At 39.8% G+C, this 25,541-nt stretch overlaps 2 protein-coding genes and 1 long non-coding RNA gene across 10 annotated transcripts in view; 1 reads left to right on the top strand and 2 right to left on the bottom strand.

Moving 5' to 3' along the window:
• The window catches only part of LOC147657022 (uncharacterized), an 84,669-nt gene that overhangs the window by 17,040 nt on the left and 42,088 nt on the right, over window positions 1–25,541 (top strand). The gene's annotated exons all lie outside the window — the stretch shown is intronic.
• LOC105736031 (glutamate receptor ionotropic, kainate 2) lies at window positions 60–7,760 on the bottom strand. 2 transcript variants are annotated; one of them, XR_015293273.1, is made up of 16 exons: window positions 5,361–5,380; window positions 4,889–4,972; window positions 4,468–4,626; window positions 4,189–4,370; window positions 3,798–3,955; window positions 3,585–3,726; window positions 3,197–3,499; window positions 2,872–3,102; window positions 2,581–2,787; window positions 2,431–2,515; window positions 2,076–2,352; window positions 1,793–1,991; window positions 832–1,057; window positions 641–756; window positions 404–576; window positions 60–316 (listed from the first exon to the last, which is right to left on the bottom strand). XR_015293273.1 is itself a non-coding variant. In XM_086911859.1 (16 exons), the coding sequence occupies exons 2-16, from the start codon at window positions 4,956–4,958 to the stop codon at window positions 134–136; spliced, it is 2,688 nt and encodes an 895-aa protein (XP_086767985.1). In that variant the 5' UTR covers window positions 4,959–4,972; window positions 7,603–7,760; the 3' UTR covers window positions 60–133. The 2 variants fall into 2 exon arrangements, 1 of the variants encoding a protein (XP_086767985.1); XM_086911859.1 differs by lacking the exon at window positions 5,361–5,380 and adding an exon at window positions 7,603–7,760 and having other exon boundaries at window positions 404–553.
• Window positions 10,443–25,541, bottom strand: part of KaiR1D (Kainate-type ionotropic glutamate receptor subunit 1D) — a 221,236-nt gene continuing 206,137 nt past the window's right edge. For 2 of the 6 annotated variants that reach the window (XM_086911861.1, XM_086911860.1), the window contains exons 13-18: window positions 23,256–23,393; window positions 21,443–21,641; window positions 20,306–20,537; window positions 19,577–19,692; window positions 18,730–18,885; window positions 14,492–14,695 (exon numbers count right to left, since the gene is read on the bottom strand). In XM_086911861.1, the coding sequence (XP_086767987.1) occupies window positions 14,615–14,695; window positions 18,730–18,885; window positions 19,577–19,692; window positions 20,306–20,537; window positions 21,443–21,641; window positions 23,256–23,393 (922 nt within the window). In that variant the 3' untranslated portion in view covers window positions 14,492–14,614. Of the gene's footprint in view, window positions 13,903–14,491; window positions 16,887–18,720; window positions 18,886–19,576; window positions 19,693–20,305; window positions 20,538–21,442; window positions 21,642–23,255; window positions 23,394–24,775; window positions 24,914–25,541 lie in introns of those variants that run through there. The other 4 variants (XR_015293274.1, XM_086911864.1, XM_086911862.1 and 1 more) reach the window with 4 other exon arrangements.

Below are 25,541 nucleotides of genomic sequence, written 5' to 3'. Positions count from 1 at the left end.
ATATGGAGAAAAAGTGTTGCACGTTTTAAGACCTAATTGGAGGAAAGGAGATTTGAAGATTTGAATAAGTTGATTTTAATTGAAAATTTTTTTATAAATTGATTTCTCCTCTGATAAGTATACCGTTTTTAATTTATTTGTCATCGGAATCAGAGGTTCTAATTACTGGTATAAATCCATACGGTGGCGTGCAACCCCTTGTACTGTCCTCCCCGCTTCGATTCGACGATCCTTTCCTCCTTCTTACAGGTTTAGGCGAATTGTCACATTTTATAATGAACTTCACCTCGGCCATCAATTCCTCCTTGAAGGAAACCTGCAAAGTATTTTTGCAAATGTGTATTCATTCAATTCGTAAAATTAGCATCATCGTATGCAGTTATCGTGGAACGATTGCACCCACGTTTTCACGTAGAGATGTGCATCCAACGTCCCACAGTAATTCGCATATAGTGTAAAAGAAGGAGGCGGCAACGCCTACGGTCAATACTAGGAACACACCACCCACATTATCGAGATCCAGTTCCTCCGCTTGGCTCTGACTACCGTCCTCCTACGTGCATCATTATAGAAAATCTATACACAGTTTCAACTCCTCTCTTCTTACCGAGTTTCATCGAGAACTTCTATCTATACGTACTCGACACGTTCCACCCCCGCGTTTCTGCGTCCACCATTTCTTCTTCAGTTCCGTGATCAGACCGCTTTGCTGCAGCTTCAATACGGCAGTGTTCAACGAGTGGCGATACGGCGAGTCTAGAATTTTTTAATTTTTAATTTTCAACGGAATGAAAATCAAATGACAGTTGTTCTGTGGAAGGAACTTCTTACGTTTCTTCATAGCAATTCCATAACCCTTGGCATCGAGAAGTCCACCGATCTGCGTCACGTTGCAGTATCGTTCAACGATGTACTCTATCGAGCTCGACTCCATCAAAAACGCGTAATCCTCTCTGAGCACCTTCGTCAATCCGGCGTCATTGTCCGGAGGAAGTACGTCCGCCGCGTTCTCGATCATGTATTCGTACATCTCCTTGTACGTCGAGTAGTTGGAATCCTTGGAATGGGCATAATTCTTTCAAAAAACTGAATTAGAACGAACTCTAAAATCTCGTTTGCCTATTCTCTCTCTGATCGGTTAGTAAGCGGGGGGGGGGGTGGGGGGGGGACGTTTTTCGATAATTTATCTATAGGGGTATCTAATCTAATGTAAATTGACGAAGGATGTTAAAATGTAATTGAATTCTAGTTTCTAGTTATTCGAGTTTGCAACATTTGTATTAATTTTTGCAATTATTATTGCATTATTGGTGATTTTTTAATATCGATGGAGATGTAAATGTAAACTAACATCGGGCTAATTTCCATACGATCGATTGCATTCGCTCAAGCATTGTATTAAAAGTGATTAACAGCGAAGGTTCTATGATCTATGGTTCTAAAATGTTGGAATTCAAAAAAAAATTCAGATCTTTCCAAAAACTTTGTTCGAGAGATATTCAAAAATATTTAATTGTTGTTAAATGTTCACGAAATAGGAATCTCTCGAAAGACTCGTTAATTGTAACACTTTATCAAAGACAGTTAATAGTAATACAAACTTGGTAAACAAAACGTACTACTCAAACGTCTCTTACATTTTTGAAACAATTGGGAGGCTGTAATCATCCTGTCAAAATTGCTACTGACAATCGTTTCATAAATTTTTTTTTTTTTTTTTTTACTGTTCTATACACCATATTTCGTAACTCGATATATTTGGTAAAGAAGCTTGCAATAAATACACACTCACTTTGAAGAACATGAACGTAGATCCTCCTATTTTGGCGCCGTATTTAATAGTCTTCTTTTTGGCTAATTCTTCCACGTTCGAAAATGGTGACACCACCGTTTCCACTGTCAAGAAAGCGGCCAAGTTGGCAGTGTAGGATGAGACCATGATGAGGCAGAAGAACCACCAGGAAGCGGCCATCATTCTTGTCGACAATCCTCTTGGATATTAGAATTACAAGTTTTAATATTGTGAATCGCGTGTACGGAAATTTTGGAAGCAAAGAAAGAAAAAAGAAACTCACATGGGCGCAATCTCGGAACCTTGCTGCATAATACTACCGATGGTGAACCAAAGAGAATTCTTAAATGTGAATTGATTCTCGAGCACCTCGGGCTCTTCGATGCAAGGATACGGATTGTTCCACTCAGCCGGGCATATCCTGCCGATAATGAATAGCACCACGGATACAAATATATAAGCTCCGATCAAGTACCACCAAACTCCGGCCGAAAATGGGGAAAGGAAGGAGAACAAACTTGGCGGTGTTTTCGTCGGTTTTCTGTATAAAATGCTTATTCCTGTGAGAAAGAAGGATTCGTCTATTATTCGTAACGAATTTAAACGAATCGAAAGAATAGATCTCTGATCCACTTCACCTAAATTCATGAAAGGCATGGTGAAGTCCACAGCCCCTTCTCTCTCGGACGTTATGGTTAGATCCGTAATCGCCAGATCAGCCTCCTGCAACAAAATTTCAATCTTTCAAAATGATCCAATTTTAATTCTTATTTCTTTCAAATACCAACACCGGCTATTATTTTCCCGAGCATCCCCGTCCATTTCTTCGTCTTCTTAGAATATGACCCGTACACATTGTCCGCCTGCACCTCGAACGTGTAATTGAAACCCAACATTTTGCTCAGCTCTTGAATAACGTCGATGCCGAATCCCTCGTAGCGATCATTCCCAGTCATCATGTCGGCCGACTTCTTCAACATTCCATAGGGATGATTCTGTAAAGATGAAAGCATCGCGTATCAGATATCAGGGACAGAGATTTCTTTTTTTAAATCCTTTTCTTCGTCCTTCTCTCTTACGATCGCAATTAGAATGATAAAAGTTTTATTCTGCAAGCTCAACTCGGTGTCGTATTTCGGAGGTTGAGATTCCAATAGCCATTCCACGCTCCATTTAGAAGCATTCGTGCTCTTCCATATCCCGATCTTCTTCACACCGTTCTCCGTCACCCTTATGACGTCCAATTGGAAATTGGTGCGAAAGCCAGCCGTGTCGAATTTGATCAAACCCGTCAAACCTTCCATCTCAGTCTGAAATATATTCATAAAAATTGAATATCAATTCACTTCTCTCATCGTAGAATTGAATTCGATTGAATATATATATATATATTATTCAACTTACCACTCTCATAAAATTACTCAGACTGTAACCGTGCTCCCAGTTAATGGTGTCGTTACAGGGCAATCTCTTCACGTCACCCTCGATGCTGTCCTTCAACTGTTTGAAAGCCCTGGCGAAAAGTTGCACGGCGTCGTACATAAGCGCGTGTTCGACCCTTAATTGACGGGGATTGTCCAAACCCCATTCCGCTTCGTGCATCTTCACGATACTCGACACGTTGAGAGAGTCGGGATCGATTAAACGCACCCCCGTGAAATTCACCCCGGAATATTGGTACGGTTCTAGATCGATCGTTTGGAGATCCTGAAATCGGGAAGTTGGGTAAAATTTCAAGAAAATTTCTCGTATCTCGAACGAAAGAGACCGAAAGAAATTGGTTTGTTATTACCAGGGAAGTGACTATAATTTTGTTCTTCTCGGACATAATGCCGACTTGCTGCGCCTGTTTCAACACTTCTTCCAATATGTCGATCGAACAATCGATAATTATGTTCTCGAACTCGGCGTCTTTTATCTCCTTCATCACTTTCCTGAAAAATTTTACTCACTTTTTTCAATAGGAAGATTCGAGTTATCGAGTTCGTTACGAATAATAATGCACCTGTAGTTTGGTCCGGGCCCCAAATGGTACAGAAATGCCCCGTGTCTCTTTGGATCCTTAATCTCCAACAATCGATGACTACGGATCAAACTATCCGTTCCCTCGTACAGTATCGCGAAAATCTTCCACTCGAAATCGATTATGATTTGATCGAATATCTGGCAGCCATGTCAAACACACCTACGTTAGTGAACGAAGCGAACAGCCTTTCACGTTATTTCGCGTATTTCGAAATTCTCGAAAGAGCGTGAATTATTTTATTGACGGAGAGCGGCGGAATCGGAATTTATTTAAATCCATAAACACGATCGATCGAAACGATCGAGGAGGAAATGGACATAATTTTTCAAAACGGAGAGAGAGGCAAAATCACTTCTCGTATTTCACGTACCATGGCGAGTGTGTCAGCATGTGGGAATAAATTTATCCCTTTGCCACGAGGTTGAGAAGGTTCCCATCTACCATAAATATGCGGTATTTCCTTGGTGTCGCATATACTCTGCACATGTTCCGAGGTGAACCTATTTAACGGACCGAAAATGGCGGCCACCCCCGTGCCCATCAATTCGCATACTGAATATTTTTTTTTCAAATTAAAAATCAAAAACGAATAATATAGAACGATATGTTTCGAAATGGTGATTAAAAAAAAAAAAAAAAAAAAAAATACCTTTCTGCGACACCTCGAACGGATCTGTCCCAACCTCGTTCGATTCTGCTATGAGGAACACGTTTAAAAATTCCTCGTTCACGTGTCGATCTTTGTTCACCGCCTTTATGGAAGTTTCGAAGGTACGTCGAATTCCGGCGTCATCGTCGAATAACCCTCCTAAAAGAAATTACAGTGAACACGTGTCGCGTACGACATTCGAAGACGGTTCTATTCTATTAATATTTGCGGAACGCGAGCTGGAAACGATGGCGACGAATACAAGAGAATATACAACTTTGACAACCGGGGACATTAATACGAAATTAAAGTTTAACGACGAGACACGGATTCGATAGTTAGAAACACTTTGCGCGTCCAACTGGATGTTCCACAAAATTTATATAGTTTCTTTTTCTTTTTTTTTTTTTTTATCTCTCACCTATGTGGACTTTCCTAGGGAATCCCAGAACGCAGGGGAGGAAGATCAATGGAAGATATTTGACCAGCATCTTATAGTCATTATCTAGGACGAAATGATGAAAATTAAATTAAGAAAGGCGATATTGGCGAGTTTCTTTTTCTATCGAGCATCTTGCGAAGAATGTTTAACACGTGCGTGATTAATATTCGCGTGTAATAATTCTTTGCTAAGTTCACAAATTCACGAAATTGGGCGGCGCGCGAAAATTATTAACACGAATAATTTTGTCATTCGTATTCAAAATTCTATTTCTCTGATAACAATCGATAACAAACAGTTCGATTATAATAATAATTTATCGATTCTCTCTATCTCGGTTATTATAATTTAAATATCAGTAGTTGAGGTAATTGGACTCGATCGATTAATTTGATTAATTGGATTAGAAATAATCGTTTGAAGCTTCGTTTCAATAAACGTAGTTTATTACCCTCGAGTTCGAGTAACCGAGGATAATCGTGTAATAAAAAGTGTTTAGAAAAAGCACGCGATGTTATTTTATTAACGTTCTCGACGATTTCTGGGCGATAGTTTAAACGATAAACATCCCCGACGAAACAACAGGGATTAACCGAATCTGTCTGGGCAAAAGCTGACCCCATGAAACCGCGATTAGCTTCAAAGACAGGCGGACGAGGCGGGCTGACGCGAATTTATTTGCAATGAGATTCGTGTGTACACGCGATTCATGGCTCGAGCAGACCGCCGGGATTCGAACGAGCACTTAACCACGCGACGTTGTGTAAACCAGCCGGAAAGCATATACACCGCTCGAATTCTCGACGCCGCGTAAATATTTAGAACCGTCTAAAATCAATCCTTCGATATTCAGCCCGCCTATTTATTCGAAGCTGCCAAAGGGGACGTCTCTCGCAATCTGACAGACCCTCCCTCGAGATTGATTTTCTCATCCTCGCGAATTTTCATTTCGAATACGTTGTGGAAATGATTATGAGGCCGTTTGAGAGGAAAAGCTCGAAAGTCTCGAAGAATTCGGAGAGGATTCGAAAACGGGATGGAACGCTCGATTTTCCACAACGAGAGAATTCCGCAACGAGAAATCCACGATTGAATTATATTCTTTCCGAAAAATGAAACATCCAAATCATAATTTTTCATAATTTACAAAAGGTAAATTTTATTTTTTTTTTTCCTAAGCCTGAATTTTATTCCAATTATCGAGAAAAATTGGAGCACGCGACTCAGTCGATCGGCCATCTTAAGGGGATAATTTTAGCGGGATAATTTTTCCGCTGCGTATTTTCTCGTCGCGGCGCGAACACAAGCGTCGACATGCGATTTTCGAGCGTCGCACGATTGTCCCCTTGCCAAATGCACGCTACGCTTGTTCGTCTGCGTCCTTTTTCATTCATTCATTCATCCCACGAGCCATTCTCGCGGTCATTTCGCGCGTATCGATGCGCGTGAACGCTCACCAATAATCCGTCAACGCGTCGACTAGTGACGGGATCGAGTATATCGCGAACACGCTCGAATATTGACAGACTAGATCAAATTTATTAAGTGTTCGACAGAGAGAGAGAGAGAAATAGTGAGTGAAAATCTCTGAAAGTGACTCGAAGAATATTTCAATCTTCTATAAATACATCATTTCCAAATACGATTCGAACAAGGTTGATCGAATAAGGTTTGAAACTCGACTAAGGTTCGAAATATTAGAAAATTGTTTTGTTCGTTAATAAAATCAAATAATATCGATTGCGTTGGAAAGATTATTCATTCCATCCGTTCCATCGAGTTCAATTTTAAATTTTAATTCGTTAAGTCGCGATGCCATCGTGTCAACGCGCCACATCCAGGCGGCCGTAATCGCTCGAAAAACACACGAAAATCTTCGAGTGCGCGTTACGACGCCTGTTATATTTAGACGCGAAGCGTCGCCGTCACCGGTGCTTGTCGCTTAAGCACTGTGACACAATTTCCATCGAATTGCAATCGGCCAGTGTTTTCGTGGGATCGGCTGCCACCCGTTTGTTTCGTGTCATGCTATACGACATCACGACCGTTTCCACGAAGTGCCTCGTTTTCCACCACGTGCCACCACTCCACTTCGCTAAAAATTCCTTCATCGCTATTAAAAGACAGGACGTTTCTACAATTGACCTCTTCTTCTTCTTCTTCTTCTTCCTCTTCGAGGAACTTCGATTTTTCCGCGAGCTTACATTTTTGTACCTCTGCCAATATTATTTTCCTTTCCCTATTCATATCTAACGAAAATAATAGTATGCAATAAATAACGGTAATAATAACAAGAGACATAATGGTGGAAATAAATCTTCGTGGAGTGGCATCGTTGAACGTCTCTAAACATTGTTAAATATCGTCGAAACGAACGATCGTCGTTGAATTACGCGTTCGTACGTGATATTATCGCAAAAATAATTATCTCGCGATTCTAAATCACGAAGAGTTGAAACAGAGAAAAGGAAAGAAAAAAGAAAAGAAAAGAAAAGAAAAGAGAAAATTGCAGAATTAATAATCGCGAGACGCGAATCGTCGAAGATCGAAGACACGCAATGAGGAGGAAGCCGTAAACGTAGCACGAACGAAAGGTTCGTTTCATGGTCGAACGATTAGTTAGAGCGATGGCGGTCGGGAGTTAAACCGGAAGGACAGAATGGTCATGCGACAAGCGTGAAAGGGAGACTTACCTCGAAATTACGATTACACACGGTTTGGTTACCTGGAACAGAAGTTTGATATACGAGCTTTTCAGAACGAACCTCGCGGCATGCACTCTAATTCCGAACGCCGCTTCTCGAACAGCCTTTTCACTGCGCACACGCGGCCTCCCTTCCAAACTACTTGGATTTCATTTGTATATCGTAACATGGCGGTCATCCAGACCCTCGAAACTTAACTTATTGTTAGACGCAACGCCGCTACTTTTTCGACCAAACATACGTGTTCAGAGCTGTTGTTATTTTTATCAATAAAAATTTATTGGTTTCTTTTTTTTTTTTCTTTTCTTTTTTTTTTTTCTTCTTTTTTTTCAACGCTGATTAAGAGAGGGACGAGGTGCACGATATTATTTCCGGAAGTGGAACGTTTGCATCGTGTGAAGTGTGGAAACGGATACAGCTTCCGTTCCTAAAGTTTGTGCTACGATTTAGTCGCGTTTAGTGCGGGAATTTTTATGGATTTGCTTGGACGCGTGCTTGTAGCGATGAGAATATATGGAACGCGTCGTCTGGATTTTATTTCGAGTAAATTTATTTAGAAAGTGGATAGAAAGAAAGGGTTTTTAAATAACATTTTTTTACATTAGGATTTTTTAATTCTTTTATTCATTTTTTCTTCATAGAGGATTTTTTAAAGAAAGTTATTGGAAAAATTTGTTTCTTATTCTCTCTCTCTCTCTTTTTTTTTTAATTCTTTGATACGCTTACACAAAGTTAGTATTTTTTTTACAACACTGAATCGCATTAGCATTTTTATCGTTCCTCTTCTCTTCAGTTCTGTGCGACGATAATTTTAAACAATTTTTTGTTTTCGAAACGTTTCATGCCAAATCATTGGAAATTGCTTTCATAAACCGTTGAAATTACGTTAGCTTTGTTTTTCCAGCAGAAACAGACCATTAAGGGAACAAAGTTAAAGAAATCCCTAGGCACAGTGTTGTTGTCGACAATGTGGCTACCGTGAAACGTAGTTCCTCGTAAAAAATTAATACATGACGTGAACATCATAATATAAAATCGCAGCAAATGACTCTTATTTTTGATAAAGCGTACAGCTTCTTCAAGAAATGTGCTTCTTTTAGACACGATTCGGATTTTATAACACCTTTTCTCAAGCATGATTCAAAGTTTCTTTTTTTTTTTTTTTTTTGATATCTCGGTATCAAAAGGATGATGATTTGAACACGTGCATCCATACTTTCAGTTCACAAATCTAAAATATATTTTATATGAAAACATAGAACATAAAGCGTATCTTGAGAATTACGACGATATTGATTTTCGACGTAAAGATCCATCTATTATTCAAGTTACTGTCGATATTATCAGTTTGTTTTCATAAAAAAATCTCGTTTCTCCAAGAAATTAATGGAACAAAGCAAAAAGAAATTTTAAACCCGGAAGAAATTCTGCACTAATCTCTAGAAACGTGAATTTATCATTCGAGGAGAAATAAAGATCTCCATTTTAAAATTGAATACCTCGTTCAAACGTTTAAACAATTAATCATTCCACCTTATCATTTTATTTTTCTCACAAAAATTTACAAACGACTTATTCGCCTTTTTATTCTCCATTTTTCCAATTTCCCTTAATACACTTTCCTTTAATTCTAATTTTCGAACCAATTAATTCATCCCCTAAATAAGCGTAAATGTATGCAACGTTTAAAAACTTAGTTTGGAAGGAAGAACGGAGAGAGCGATTTAACGAACAAAAGATCGAGATACGTATAGATCGACCGATGAGAAAGAAGAGGCGAGGGAAAAGGGGAAAGAGAAACGGGCGGAGACTTCGAACGAAGTAAATTAAATAGGTACATTAGTGTTCTGTAGCGGGGACAAAGAGAGAAGGTAAGAGTCGTGGAAGTTGGATACATTAGTGAATGAGTTACGTTAGCGGTTTGGGATTTAGTTCACTAATCAAGGGAACGAAGAGTGAAGGCTGGGGCAATTGATGTAAAAGTAGAACTTCCCGGGGACCAATTACGTGGCCGTGGTTAACGTAGAACTTCTCTGTCGTAATCAACGAGGGGATTATGACGCGGGGTTTAAGTATATTACGCGTGGAATAATTTTCTGACTGGGACCGGATGAACGTTACACCTGGATCGATCGATCATGGACAACTGTCGAAAAATACCGAAAGTGGAAACGTCGATATAATATCTGACTGCAATTTTTAAGAAAATTTTAACAGATTTTAATCAGATCGATGCGTAAAGTTTGTATGATTTTGTATTTGGTGATGGTTCCAAAAGTTTCAAAATTTTCGAACTTTTTTTTTGGATCACTGTATAAAGGAAATGCGTGAATAATAATAATTTAAATTTTAATAATTTTCTGAGTGGATATGATGAAATGCGTGTTTCAAAAAAAAAAAAATAATAATAATAATTTCGATGGAATTTCGGATCGATTGAAATTTTACGAATAAACTAAAATTATCGATGATGTTATAAAATTTGGAATTTTTCGGATTAAGGCGCGTGTGATATATAAATATATATCACACGAAGCAAATTTTTTGACTGCGATGGAATACGAGGAACAAAATAAGCAACGGATGAAATTTTAAGTATTCGATCGACGATATTTTTAAACGAATAAAAATTTCGATGAATTAATTATCGATGATACCGTGAAATTTGGAATTTTCGAGTGATTGAAATGTTTCGAATTTTTACGCGATTTACAATGCTACGTAAAAAAAGTAATAAGGAATGTTGAAATAAATTTCAATGGATATTTCATAGGATACGAATGATTGGTTTAGGTTATTTTATTCTATAAATTAAAATTCCCATTGAATTAAATATTTTTCATCGTTTATAAAGTTTATTCTCTTAACTTCCAATTTACGATATTTTAAATATATCTACGTTCCAATTGACATCCACGCTATTATTTCCAGATAATAAACGAAACTCGTCCATTGAGAATTTACAGACGATGATTTTATTCACGTTTAATATGATGCTCGTAGTACACTTTTATGTAAGAAGTATATAATCAATTAGCTCTTAACAAACTCGTTACGTTGTGAACGCAATGTGTAGTACGCGATACAGACAATATTTACAAATACGTATGTATATTATACGCGAGATTCATTCGTGCGTATGCGAGTGATGAATGTGTCGGTTTCATGCGGGTCTCTTTCGCAACCTTTTGTACGTATATAATTTTAAAAAACGATTCCATTCCGGTGTACACACGGTCGACGTTACACACACGCGTAGAAAAAAAAGAAGAAAAGAAAGAAAGAAAGAAAGAGAAAAAGAGAAAAAAGATCGAGAGAGAAATAAAAAGAAAAAAGAAAAATCTAGGATTTGTACATAGCGTTTCAGAAATCGTGCACAATCGCGTGGAAGGTATATCTATCGAACGTTCGAATTTCGTCGCTAATCTCGTTTCACCGATCTATCTGCATCAGGAAATTGATGATTTTGGAGTGGCTGGTCTGGCATCTGTGCATGTACGATATTCGCGCGTGTTTACGCCTTAGACGAGAGACGGAAGACGGAAATTAATACTGCTCAGTCCGTTGCGTTCATGAACGCCGATGTACCAGGCTTTCCATTAACTCCGTTAACCAGCTTAATCCCTCGAATCGTTGGACGCTTAGGAAAGGAGCATTGTTGGGTCACGAAATCCATCGAATGAAATGTGAATGACTCGACTCTCGAAGGAAGGAGAAAATTTAAATTTTCCGATTTTCAATTATTTTTTCTTTTCTTTCTTTCTTTTTTTTTTTTTTCGGAAGAATTATTTGAACGTTAGGTCTCACGTCGATCGTAAAGTATTGTCAAAAAACGCGTTGAAAATATTTTGCGCGAATCGTGTTCTAATTTTTAATTGAATAGTTTCAATACGTGTATTTCACTTGCAGTAGGTATTACTACTAGGTATTATTTATACGTGATAATGATTTTTAATTAACGTACGGATTTCAAAGGATTAATATCGAGCACGGAATTAATGAATATACGGAATTATTAGATGTGGATAGAGCGATGAAATTGTGCGATAACGAGATACTGTGAAATTCGAAATCTCACGAACGAGGGTATACGTTATAGTTGATCGAAAAATGTCCAGTTACGTTAAACATTTCCTGTGTCTTTTTGCCAAATTAAAAAGTCTTATAAGTCTTATTCTTAATCCAAACACGACTTTATTCCGAGATAATGTGGTATAATCTTTGAACTGATATTCTTTGAAATTCGAATAAAAAATATAATACATAAATTCAAATTCGGATATTTTTTTTCTTTCTTACGATCAACTGTACACAAAACAAAAATATAAAATCGCTTATCCTATCTACATTCGATGAAACATCTACGACGCTCGCACGCATGGACACGTTTATCTTACAGCATCGAAATATTTAAACAGATTTGTGAACAGATTTCTTTCCCCCTTTCTATGATACAATCCCATAGAGTGGATGGTTTAATTCGTAATTCTTTAACGATGAGTATGATTATTTACACTAAAAAACGGTTGTATGTCGAACATCGCCATTGAACAGACAGTGATATTTATACAATTGTTAATTATCCTCTTTCTTCCATCTCTCCAACGATCACGACGATGTACTTTCTTTTTTGAAAATGAACGACATACAGCAACGAAATCGGTTCGATTCAATGTTCCTTTGTTCGCGTCGCATCGATATCGAACCCACGCTACTCGTCCTTCCCCCTCCCCCTCCTTTTTTTCACCATCGTTCCCGCCGACATTCGTCAAAAAATTCATTAAATTTGCCGCGATATCGTGCGGAAGATATCGACGCGCCATTCAATCCTTTACAAAGTAATAATGGGATAAATGGCGCAAACGTAGATTACATCGGTCTTTAATATATTTGGGAATATATATTTTACAATTTTATGTAATGAAGAGATATCGCGGGGATTAAATTCATGGAGCGGAAACGAAGGAAGTGCAAGTTTCAGGAAAAAAAAAAAAAAAAATATTATTCCATGTTGCGCTTCGCTAATAATTTAAGCAAAATATTAGAACGGAATATATATTTGACAAGGATGTATTGAACAATAGAATTTATCGGCGCGAGCGAGCGTGGAAAATAATTATCAAGGATACCAACAAACGATGCCATTTCCTCTCCCTCACACCCCTTCCCAATATATATTAATAATCTATTTGAAATGAAATGTTTTCGAATCTCGAAAGCAGTTCAACGGGATTCAATGGAACATGGAAATATTCGCGCAACGAATATTTCAATTCGGTATGAATTAAGACTCGAACGATAAATTACAAATAAAACGATCGAGATTAACGCAAAAATAACCGTTTAAATACCGTTCGATCAAAATGAGACGAGTTATCTTTCACGTGATGGAATTGAATATTCCTCCACATACAATCTCCTCCTCTCCTTCCCTCCCCCGCCCCCCGTCCCCCCCCTTTTTTTCTCCACTCTACTTTGTCACAATCGGTCGTCCATGATCGGGGGGGGGAACAACAACGAGGAATCATCGTCGTTCGAAACGACGAGAGTTTACACCGCGTGGCTCGCCCTCTCCTGTTCACCAGAAGAGACATCTTCCATCCCTCCCTTCCTCCCTCCCTCTCTTGCCACGAGTGGCGCAACGAAAGACAAAGGATCTCGAAGCTGCTCGTTAATCTTTCCGCTCAAACAGCGCGCGCCGTTGTCTCCCGCACGGTACGATAAATTCCAGCGAGCTCCAATTAACGACTGAACGATTGTACACTCTATAAAGTATTAGTCGAAGAACTGCCATGTTCGTTCGCGTCACTTGCAACGACAAAGAAGAGAGAGGGAGGGAGAAAAAAGAGAATCGAGAAAGAAAGAAGAAAGAAAGAAAAAAGAAAGGAAACAGAGAAGAGAAAAGCAGTGGTTGTGAAGAGAGATAGATAAAGCAAGCGGTGAAGGTGGATGGTTTCCATGTCGCGGCAGACTTTTGATTCACGCCTCGTTGCTTCCCTTGTTGCACCTCATCGATCGCTCTCACGATCGTCCGTCATCGAATCCGCGACTCGAATCCATTAACTCGATGCTCGCCTCCTCGTGATCCGGGCTTCAAGTTAACGGCGCTTTGCCGACGAAGTGTCTGTACTTGTTGCACGCCGGGTATTTCCCCTCCTCGGACACGATAGACAGGTTCGATTGCTGCCTCTCGCGGCGGCACAGCGTCTTCTTCACGGGCTTTTTCGTCCCGTTCCCGCAGTCCAGCGCGTAACGCAGCTCGCTCGCCATCTCGGAGCACACGGATTTCTGGAAAGTTCCAGCAAACCACCGCTGCATCCTCTTTATCCTTGCTTCCTTCGCGGAAGGCATGGTCAGCCATATGCGATGACGCGTGCAAACGGAATCATGCTTGCTTGCGAAATGCGTCGTTTCATCAAACTTTTTATATCGACGAGAATAGAATTTACATTGAATTATGTATATATGTATATACACGTGTATATCGTTTTATTGCAATTTTTTTAATTATTCGTGTTATTTAACGTGTGGAGAGGGAAGTAGAATTATTTAAAGGGAATCTTTATGCAATTTTTTTCTTTCGAAGAGAGATACGTTCAATCGCGTTTAGACGGAGATCAAAGATGTGGCAGTGAATCGTCGTTGATTATCGTTGAACCATTACCGAACGCATCAATACGTAAAGGGTTAAAGACATGGTAGTCGATCATCGTCCAATATCGTTTTAGGATTATAGGTTGGATCGTAATTAAGAGTGTACAATAGAGGGAAAATTTTGAATCGGAATTTGTCAAATCGGTTTTTTGTACGACGCGTCATGGCACGAAGCTGACATTGTCGAAATAAAGAATTCCGTTAAAAACACATGCATGCGACATCGATTAATAATGTTATTTTAATAATAAAAGCTGTGAATATAAGATGAGAAAGAAAGAGTAATAAAGGACCAAGCAAATATGTAGACAGAGTATGTTTCTTATAATTATTCGTGCGATCATTTTCAACTCAAATAATTTAATATAACAACAGTTTGCACATTTTTATTCGAATAAATCTTGATACTGAAAACGAGACATCCAAGCTGTAAACAGGCAAAATGAAGTGATAATTAATTAGAAAATTCAGTTCGCAAAAAAAGGGATAACAAAGGATTGAAAAAAATGGTTGTAATCACATCATACTTGCGCAACAAGAATTATTTCTTTTTCTTTTTTATCCTTTTCAATTAATAACAATGAAACAACACCGATGGAAATGGAAACACTTCTCTTTTGATAAACGTTATTTTTTTAATTTTTTTTTTTTTCATAAACCTCTCTATGATATACCTTCGTTTAAAAAATATATACATATATACATATAACAATAGATATAACAACGTTTAAACAACTTTGAACAAATGAACCGACGCGCGAACCAAAGATTTTCCATAAATTTTTATATCGCGTCTCGTCTCAAAAATTCTCCATATATTTTCAATTATTCCATTTCCATCATTGCGGTATATATCGAACGCGAGAGAGAGAAAAAAAAAAGTATCGTTCGATTCGGAAAACAATATATCTCATGCTCTACGATCATCCGTCGATCGGACCAGTGCTGTGACACAACGAGTAGCAGAGATAGAGACAATAGTAGAAAAGAGTTGCTCACCTCCTGCGTATCCATGGCGGGAGAGAAAGAGAGGCAAGAAACATTGCGACACAACTAACAATGTCATACTAAACTGTCACACATCGTGCGCGTATCCTTTCGAAAACACGTTCTTTAACACCTACGTATCGATTGCGACCACTTTGCGTACTCTTTCCCTATTTCGTTTCGTATCGTACAAAGTTTGCTTTTTTTTCTTTCTTTTTCTTTTTTTTTTTTTTCTTTTTTCTTTTTATACGAATCGAGACATATAGAATATCGTCTATCGCATAACGGAGTTTATCCTCCTCAATCGTCGAGGAGTGTGCACGCTTGTTTCCGGTGTGCATTTGAAAAAGTTTTCTTATATACACCATTCGTATAATTCGACTCGTATTTCGCTTCCGCTTACATCTTGTTATTCTTATTTCGCTTCCTCGTTTAGAAATAAGCGTGCACCCTCTCTCGCGAATGCATCGATTCACTCGTTTGAGCTACGCAATATGTACATACAATAAAATGTTATCAATCTGACGCTATACATTAATTAATCTAAAGTCGGTATAAAATCGGTGATTGTTCGTGTAAATAGTTCGTTAGTGTGTAGCACGATGATTCAGTCGCGATCGCGGCGAGAGTCCATTAGAAAAGGAAAAAAAAAGAAGCCACGCCGCGTCTATAATTTTGCTATCCTTTTCTTTCTTTTCTTTTCTTTTTTACCCTTTCATTCAACAATCCGTCCGAGATACCATTTTCCATTTTCTCGCTGCGAGGCTTCAAGTCGGTCGTCAATTAATCTAAAAAGGTTTGATATGAGCAAATGGCAAACGCGTTGACCTTTCCAATTTCAATATCTGCACCATTTCACCATCGTTAGTTAGGGGAGGTTTGCGGACGAAAAGAAACGATCTTTTTTTTTCTTTTTTCTTTTCTTTTTTCTTTTTTTTTTCAAATCAAACATTCTCTTCGAACTCTCTTTTCCTTTCTTCTTCCTTCCGTTCTTTTCTTCCTTATCTTTTTAATTTCATTCCTTCTTCGCCCTCTCTCTCTCTCTCTCTCTCTCTCTCTCTTTTCTCTCTGCTTAATGAAATTCCAACGACACCGTACGTTATCCGATAATATATATCGATTGGCTAGTGTTCCGTCGATAACGTTCCGGTTTAGATTGTCGGTCGAGATTTCGTGATGGGGAGGGGTGTAAGAGAAAAAAACTGGAAAGGTCGAGGATCGTTGCTCCTTCTTTTTTTTTTTTTTTTTTTTTTTGATTTTTGTTTTTTCGTTTTTTTGATTATACGTTTCGTTTCAATTTTTTTTTTTTTTTTTTTACAGTTTGTTTGTGTCAGTGTTCTCACACAGTTTTCTCGATCACTGGTGGTGGAGTTCCTCCTTAGGTCCGTCGGGTCAGATACGCTTTTCTCGGGCATAGGAATCAGTTTTGCGTGTGTGCCTGTTTCTTTCTCTATCGTTTCGTTTCTCACTCTTTCTTTTAATATATATATATATATAAAATATATATATATATATATATATATATATTTTTTTTGTTATTTTGGTTCAAATCAAACGTATCCCTACAAGTTCATCCGCTAGTGTAGATCGGTAAAAGCTTCGCAGATCGGTTTCCCCGAGGATTTCTGCTTCTAAAACAGAACACGAAAATACTCGGGTGAGATTGCGTTCTCAGGTGACATCGAATCGATTAAGTCGAAATACGCGAAACATTTTTCCCTCTGGAGAGAAGGAAGAGGTAAAAAAAAAAAAAAAAAATGAATTTGAAAAAGGTGCTACGATGGATGAAATTTCGTTTCTGTCTAATAAACAAAAATTGAATATCATTAGAAGCGAAGTTGTTGTAACAATAACGATGGACGAACGATTAATTAGATCATGAAAATTACTTTTTACTCGATCAACAAAGAAACCAATCAAGATCCTCGACTCGCGTTCACTTTTCTATTATAGCAGCTCAGGGATTCGGGGGAGTATCGCGGCTGCTGTGCTGCGCTCTGAAGTAGCGCGGGCTCCAAAGGAGTAAAGCAATACCAGACGTTTGCCGGCTGATGGAATTGTTTGCTTACGAGTACACGAGGTCACCCGCGCAAACCTGTGCATATCCGTATTTGTGGACGAGTCCTTCTCAAATACTTGTCTGTTTGCCTACCGCTTCAACGTACGCAAACGGCAGCTCGAATACATATTGTAGACACGCGAGATTCCGTGCCAGGTTTTCGCGCTCGAGTTTCGAGACGAGCCGCGTCTTAATTTCATCGCTCGGATCCCGTGGAATTTTTCCTTTTCCTCGCTTTCTCTAATCCTAATCTATTGATTAATTCTATTCGTCTATCGAGGAAGGAGGTGTTGGGATATACGCAGGAATTGTGAAAACGTGTGAAAAATAATAGAATAAATTGAAAAGAATTGAACGAAATTTTGAGCTCTAGTTTTTGAGAAAATCGTTGCGATATTCATCGGTAAATTTGAATATGGATGAGCCGAAATATATATATTTTTAATCTTTATTGTTCTACCGATACCTCGATTAATACCAATGCGTTTTTTTTTTTTTACTTTTGCTTTCGCGAAACGAGAGCGTTTAATTAAATAAAATCGTACATATTTTATATTTATTCGAATTTTATTCCCACGAATACGAATTTCCTCTTTACTTCAATGATAAATAATACAATTCTGAAGCGCGCCCAGATCGCTGTGTCGTTACACGTTCTCACAATTTTCGTTACGCGTAATTCATTTAGCCAATAACAATCGCCTATTGAAATATCACGGACACCGTAATCGAAATCTTCGGAACCTATTTATCACGCCGAATTGCATTTTCATTTCGTAACCATAAAATACACTCTGCGTAACCCCATTTCTACCCTTCAATTTCCATTTCCTCGAATCGTAACTCGAATATCCAATTCCAACAACCGTTCAACTACCTCGGACTCGAACTGAACAACATCATTATTTGACCATATCATTCGATATGTTCCTCGATCAAAAAAAAAAAAAAAAAATGAAAAAAAAGAAATATATATATATACATATATACAAACATCATCGAAAACTTTGAATTTTTCATCGAATTGCCATCGTACATCCCCGAGCATCAATAATTACTCTGGAAACAAAAAAATATCACTTTCTACCCGCTATCTTTCTACCTTTCTATTTCTTCCGTTACATCCACAAGATGATGGAGAACGGAGGACGGAAACGCGAATTACATCCCCCAATTACGGATCTTCTCTCCCTCCCTCCCATCACGCACACACGCGAGAAAGACGCGAATCAGACCCGAGTGGTTTTGTGGGCGCACCGTGACCATTAAAGAGGAACTCCACCATCGCGCGAACATCAACTGATGTATTCGCGCGGCATGTCTGGGTAGATCGCGTCGGGATCGAGGTGCGTGTTAGACGACGTTACTTCAGGCGCGATCACGCCCTCTTCGACGTGCTATCTGACCTCACTCACCCGTTCCTCGATGGCGACCTTCCGGCTTTTCCAGACGAACTCGCATACCGCGATCACGCAAGCGATGCCCATACCGCCCATCAGCACCACGAACACGCCGCCGACGTTCGCCAATCCCAGCTCGTTCGCCGTCGAGCTGCTCTTCGAGATATCGTCCTGTTGGCAGAGAAGAGATTTTTGTTTTTTTTTTTTCGTAGCAACAACAATTTATAGTAATAGTAGTAGTAGTAGTAGGATTTTTTCACGATGGATTATGGGTCGAAAGGAGAATGAGGAAAGGGGAGGCATTGAGTCTTGTTGTTGAGAGGGAAAAAAGAAATTCTGATTTTTAAAAACAATCGAGCATACGTACAGGATTCTGGTGAAACGAGACTTTTTTCCTTTTCAAAAACTAACCGCGCAACTTTACTTTTCAAATCTCCACGAAACGATCTTCAACGAAAAATAAGGGGAGAGATTCTTTTTTTTTTTTTTTTTTTTCTTTCTTTCTTTTACGTTCTTCAAACAACCGGCATAACGAGTTCCGTTCCAAGTCGAAAGCCAGGCCTGGTGGTGGTTTTGGACGAGAAATTCCAACGACGAACACTCGGGGGAATTCATCGAGAATAATACAGGATAAGATAAGAGGCGCATCGTATAGTGGCGAGGCCATGATTTCACGAATTTAACAATCTCTTTTTCGCGGAATGACTGTCTATCCTTTCTTCTTTCCACCAGTTGGGGGTGGAAACTCGAGCCAGGAAGGAAATACACGTTCGAGGGGATACGGAGAATTCGGTGGGTATGTTTCGTCGAGCGCATCTCTGCGACTCGTGTAAAATAGGGAGAATCGTGTTTGCATGCTCACCCTACAAGATCCTCCGCCACGTTTCTCCTTCCACCATCGGGTCTTCAGCAAGTGCAACTTTCCCTCTTCCTGCAGCTTCAGTATGGCTCCGCTTATGGCCGTTCTGTACGGTGAATCTGAAGTTCCAAGGTCGTTTTGAGCAACGCCGAAACTTGTTTTTATCGCGCGCGTGAAAAACTTTTCGCCAAGTTTCCTCCGTTTTATCGTTCCCGCGAGGCCGTTCGATTTCGATCGATTCTCGAATTCTATTGGATTTTCTTGCAATAAGGATCGAAGCTCGAAGGAAAGTTTCTCGAATTTTCGAGAGAACGTTTGCATCCACGAATCCGGTGAACAAACAATCGAATCAGATTTCTAAGATTTCTAAGAAATTATAAATCGCGATTTGTCAAAACTCCTTTCGAAAATCCATTAACAACTACTATTATTGCTCACTCGTTTTTCGTTATATTTACCATAAACCTCGAACGACGAATGCTGACCGACTGAATATCTTTCCAATTCCCCTATAAATCGAGGGAACGAAGCGTGAAAAATAATCTTTCCGATTCGACGCCGTTTACGAGCTGACCATAAATCACGAATATACGCGTTGATCGGCCGAAATAGCTCTATCTCCTCTCGTGAACCAGCCCGACCGCGCTTTAATCGGCTAACAGTCCGTCCGTCCAACGATTTCGTAAACGTCTGGCTGTTTATACACGCCGGCGAGATAGGTTAATTACTTACTCGGGGGCATGGCTATCCCGTATCCCTTCGAGTCCAAGAGGCCACCGATTTGGGTAAGATCACAGTTTCTCTCGATTACGTATTCGATGGAGGTGGATTCCATTAGGAACGCGTAACTGCCTTTACCCTTGATCACTCGTTCCATACCCTCGACGTTGCTCGTTGTAAATACCGACGGCTTTGCCGAATCCATGAAGGACCACATGCGCTGGTACGTCGAGAAATTGGAATCCTAGATCACGCGAGGAATTTCATGGTCGAGCACGCGTGCCATTAAACGATGGAACGTCGAAATTGGTTAATCTTCAAGGAGGCCTATTACGCAACCGCCCCCTTCAGCCGCCTCCCTGCGAAATCACGTCCCTCGTCCCCCGCGACGATCGATACGATTATAGAAATTCGCTGCTCGCCCTTCCTCGAAGATTAACCGTATTGTATTTATTTTTTCGATTAAAGGGGGAGATAATTTTGAAAAATCGTTTCTTCTTGAAGTGATATTCAGTAGGAGGAAGAAGTTTATTATTACGTTTATTGTTTTCTTTTTAGTTTTTAGGCAAAGACGAGTTAATAAAAAGTTAAGGGAACAAATTTATATAAACGAGGGGCGCTTCCGTTCTTTTCCCTCCTTCGGTGTAATCCGTTGTAATAAAGTTTCATAATACCGAAATTAAACGGGAATTAACGTTAAGTAATGGCCGCCATGTTTCCTCGAGCAACGCGCTCTTCCTCCAACGCGTTTCTTCTCGTTTCTCGCGAAACTACCGTTCCTCCGCCCGTGGGGCATTTGCCGATACAATTTCCACGTTCTTAACGCGCTACCTTGATACGTGGTACGCACGTTCGTTGCTAAATGGAAATAGGGCTGCACGTGTGCACACACATACCGCTCGAAAGTATCCAAATTTAACGAATATTGTACGATTAAAATATTGTACGATTATGTAAAAAAATTACGTAAACTTTATTCTACGATCCTTTCCACGCGTTCTCTCTACGTAATACAATTCACAAATCGTCATTACGAAGTGGAGTGTACGTGAAGTAGTATCGGAATATTCACGAGCGGCAGCGTATTCATAAAAACGATTAGACGTGGTCGTCTGTGAAAGCTCTGGTGAGTTATTCATCCGATCTTACCCTGAAAAAGGCCGCGGTGCTGCCTCCTTTGAGAGCTCCGTATTTGATTTTCGTCTGCTTTGCAAGATCCTCGGCGCTCTCGATCGGCGAATCCATCCTCTCGACGGTGAGGAACGCGGCCAAGTTGGCAGTGTACGAAGAAATCATGATCAAAGTGAAGAACCACCACATACCCGCCACTATCCGCGTTGACACGGCCCTGGGAACGAGAATTCAGCCGGTGCAGTCGGAATTTTCCTTCGGAGACGCGGGGTCAATCGGAAACGCGTTTCTCCGATATGAATTTAAAACAACCGTGTATTTGCTCGAAGATCGAATCTCGATTTCTCCGAACGTGATTCGTCCGAGTGTCGCTTTTATCGAACGGATCGATTGTCAAGTGGAAATAACGTATTACTCGTATATGCACGAACAGATTTCGAAACACAACAAACAGTGATTTCATCTCTATCCTACTTCGTAATCGTGTTTTTCGAAATATCGCGGTAATGTCATCGAGATGAAATTGAGCACGAGTATCTAGACGAGTATCTATTTTATCTAAATTATACATCGAAACAAAATAAATACATCAAGCGTTCTACATCAAGCTACAACGATTTCATGCATTTTAAATAAACTTTTGTTCGGTTCTAGTGTATGCGTAACAATAATTAAGTGCAAATGTGAAAAAAAAAAAAAGAAACTACATTAATCGTTTCGAGGATAGGGGCCGTATCGTATGGAATAAATATACAGATAACGAAAGATGATCTCTCACCGAACGAACGGTGAAAGTGTTGGATGATGAATGAAACGAAGTTGTTGCTGCTCTAAAATGTTTATCCCGATCTAATTTCTATTTTACTATTATCTATCGATTCAAAATCGTTCCGAAGGAACGCATTGATCGTTGCGATCAGAATCACCGATTTCGATTAATGCCAAATCGTGATTTGGTCGATAACCAATTCATCAGCTCTTTCAGACGAATTTACTCGGCGAATGTTAGTTTCGCTTCGTAGAGCAGAGAAGCAACAACTTGTACTAAACGAAACGTCGCCGTCGTCATCATCGTCATGATAATCGTTTTCGTCGACGACACGTAACACTAAAATGATAGCAAAGCACGGCGGCAAGTTTCGTGATCGGTTGCAGCAAGCCTACGATATAGCATATCCAGGCTATCGTTACGTAACGTTCCAGGTAGCATCTACGGCCCCGAATCTCGTCTAAACTTCTATTGTCTTGCAAAGTGAACCACGATTGCGATTGAAAAAGAAATGTTCCGTGAATCGTTCCGCGTATTCGAACTTCGGAATAGTTCGGGAAAATTCGGGCAAATTCGTATCTCTCTCGTTCTCTGCTCGATACTCGATACGAAATAGAAACGCGAGCGGCTGTCTTCGGACGGAGTCGGCAATGATCGAATACGATCGGCTGAATTTCGAACTCTTTGACCGATCGCTCCCGATTGTTGCCGAATCGAGTCGAACTGTCGCTCGTGTTTCAATTTCGGGTCGAATTTCGAGCAGGAAGGGTGCGTCGCGATCCAGCTCAATCTAAATGATATTTTCAAAATTGATTCAAGCTCGTAATCTCGCGATCCAGGGCAATTTCCACGATTATAAACGATTAATTACATCGAAATAACGTTTCGAGAATCGTTATTTTTGTTAAAACCTTCGTTAGTTTCGTAATAATAATAATGTTTCTACGACGAATCGAACGGAACGATCGATCGAACGACTGTAAACACGAAACGTAAATACAAAGAGATAAACATTACGTTGCTAAGGCTGGTTTTTCTTCGTGTTTTCTTCGTTTCACTTACTTCGGCGCTATATCAGAGCCTTGCTGCATGAGCGAGCCTATGGTGAACCAGAGCGAGTTCATCAGGGTGAACTCGTTCTCGAGGACCTCGGATTGTCCGTTGCACGGATGGGGATTCTCCCACTCGTAGGGGCTGAACCTGCACACACGTGAAAGGAGAAGGGAGAGGATTAGACCTCAGAGTCTCAGCACGCGCGCGAAATACCATTCGAGTAGCATCCAATCGATGCTTGCGACCCCGAAATTCGTCGCGTCCGATCGGTCTTCCGGCACCGGTTCGCCATTCGTCATTGTCTATCTTTCAATTTTTCAGACAATCCCATTGTTTTTTTTTTTTCTTTCTTCTTCTGAATTGCAGATGATATGCTAGAAAATTTCGAGGAAAACCGTCGGAAGATCGCTTTTATTCTTCTTCCTTTTTTGGCTCGTACTTTACTTTTCTCTTCTTCGAAGAATATCGCGTGTATTTTTTCTTATAATTTTTTAAAATTATAAACGCGGCGTTAAATTAATATCGAGTTGAGTGTACAATTAATTATTACTACCGTGAAATAATATTATCAGTAATTAGTACGTTGTTATTCGCGAATTCACGAGCAATTAGCGAATAGAATAATATTAACAAAAGGAGAAACGTATCTTTTCAGAGAGAATTTCTTACGTGCCATCCTCTTTTTACGTCTTTGAATTGTAATTACGAGTCTAAAGATCGTTGCCTCGTCAATCGATATTCATCTCAAGTTCTGGGTAAGGCACGTTCTGTAACGAGAGGCTAAATTCGAAATTGTATTCGAACAACTTACGCGACAATTGTCCAACTTTCTCGCAATCTACGATCTACGCAATCTCCTTCCGCAATATAATCTCCTAGAAATGAGAACATCGAATTTTTTCCCCTCCCCGTTTAATGAAAACTTTCCATTCCCACTTTTCCGTTCTAAAGAGATTCGAGCACCACTACTTCGACTTCTTACTTCGAGTTTACTCGACTTCTACTTCTTAACGCATTATATTTCCTCGTTTTTCGTTTTCGTTACACTCTTTAAAATATTCTAGAATTACTTTCAAGATTTTTCTCGCCTTACGAAAATATTACCCACCGCGACTCGATCGATCTCTCGAACATCGCGCATCCCGAAACGATCGATGGAACATCTGAACATCGATTCCAACGAAATCGTTTCGTTGAATAATCCATTCATTCGTGGTCGTTCGCAAGACAAGGCGAGCTTGGGTGTTGTTGGGTGTTGGCTGTGCGTTCCGTGTAAATCGTTACGAAATCACATACCGATTCGCATGCGTACAGATCGACCGCCTCGAAGGCGGAGAGAAGGACGATTTCGGGATTTTCGTACGCAACGAAATCACAAGTTGGAACAAATTTCGAGAGAAGGTATGTCGAAAGTAAAACGGCTCGAAACAAGAGAAAGAGAGAGAGAGACAAAAAAGAAAAGAAAGAAAGAAAAAGAAGAAAAACAAAGGAAATGATGAAGCGACCGTGATGCCAATCTAACGGCTTACTTGGGCAGAATGTCAGAGCCCTGCCGCATTAAGGATCCGATGGTGAACCACATGCAGTTGAGCAGCTTGAAGCGATTCTCCAGATGGTCCGGGTTTTTGTTGCACGGATGAGGATTGTACCACTCGTACGGGGTGAATCTAAACTGATCAACTCTAGACAACAGTCTGAATCCTTTTCAGATCGGACGCGCATCTATCTTCCACGGGATTCGTTCGCCATTTACGTATGAAGATTAACCGCGTCGACAGCGGGGAAAAAGAGGTCGAATGGAATGCGACAAGTCGGCGTGTGTAACTACGTATGCACCACGACTACCACGTGTACGTCTACGTGTACGTCTCTCTTCCCTCGTTTGTGTCTGTATCTGATCTTACGTTGCTTTTGTTCGCGTCACCGGACTATCGTGTTCGACTCGAACAGCCGACCGTGAAATTAGACTCTCCACTCTTCGAGAGAGGTACTCGGCGAAAGTTAAACGAAAAAGAAAAGAAAAGAGAGAGAGAGAAAAAACGCGATTTCTAGCAGAAATCTCTACGATATTTTTTTTTTTTTTCCAAAGAGAATCTGGTTTGAAACAATAAGTAATTCGTAAAGAAAAGATTCCGTGAAAATTGCGATTACGAGAGTGCGTATTCTCTTTAAACGAAATTTGTCTTCGATGGATTTAATAATGGCGCGAGAAAATAAGCGTTCGCGTTAAATTTTGTGAAATTTTAATTTTGGCAAATTTCGCAAATCGGATACCCGGGACACGAGGATGGAAGC

Source organism: Apis florea, unplaced genomic scaffold, assembly GCF_048593485.1.
Source record: "Apis florea isolate Af1SG1 unplaced genomic scaffold, ASM4859348v1 contig_3367_pilon, whole genome shotgun sequence".
Taxonomy (NCBI): Eukaryota; Metazoa; Arthropoda; class Insecta; order Hymenoptera; family Apidae; genus Apis; species Apis florea.
The sequence above is the reverse complement of the archived record's forward strand: the minus strand, read 5'-3'. Positions and strand labels throughout refer to the sequence as shown.

Excerpts from the sequence above, each read along its gene's own strand:
- LOC105736031 (XM_086911859.1), bottom strand. The coding sequence starts at position 4,958 with ATGCTGGTCAAATATCTTCCATTGATCTTCCTCCCCTGCGTTCTGGGA. Across the intron at positions 3,727-3,797 it reads GGGCCCGGACCAAACTACAG|GAAAGTGATGAAGGAGATAA; the intron begins GTGCATTATTAT and ends AAAATTTTTCAG. Across the intron at positions 2,788-2,871 it reads TTATCATTCTAATTGCGATC|AATCATCCCTATGGAATGTT; the intron begins GTAAGAGAGAAG and ends TCATCTTTACAG.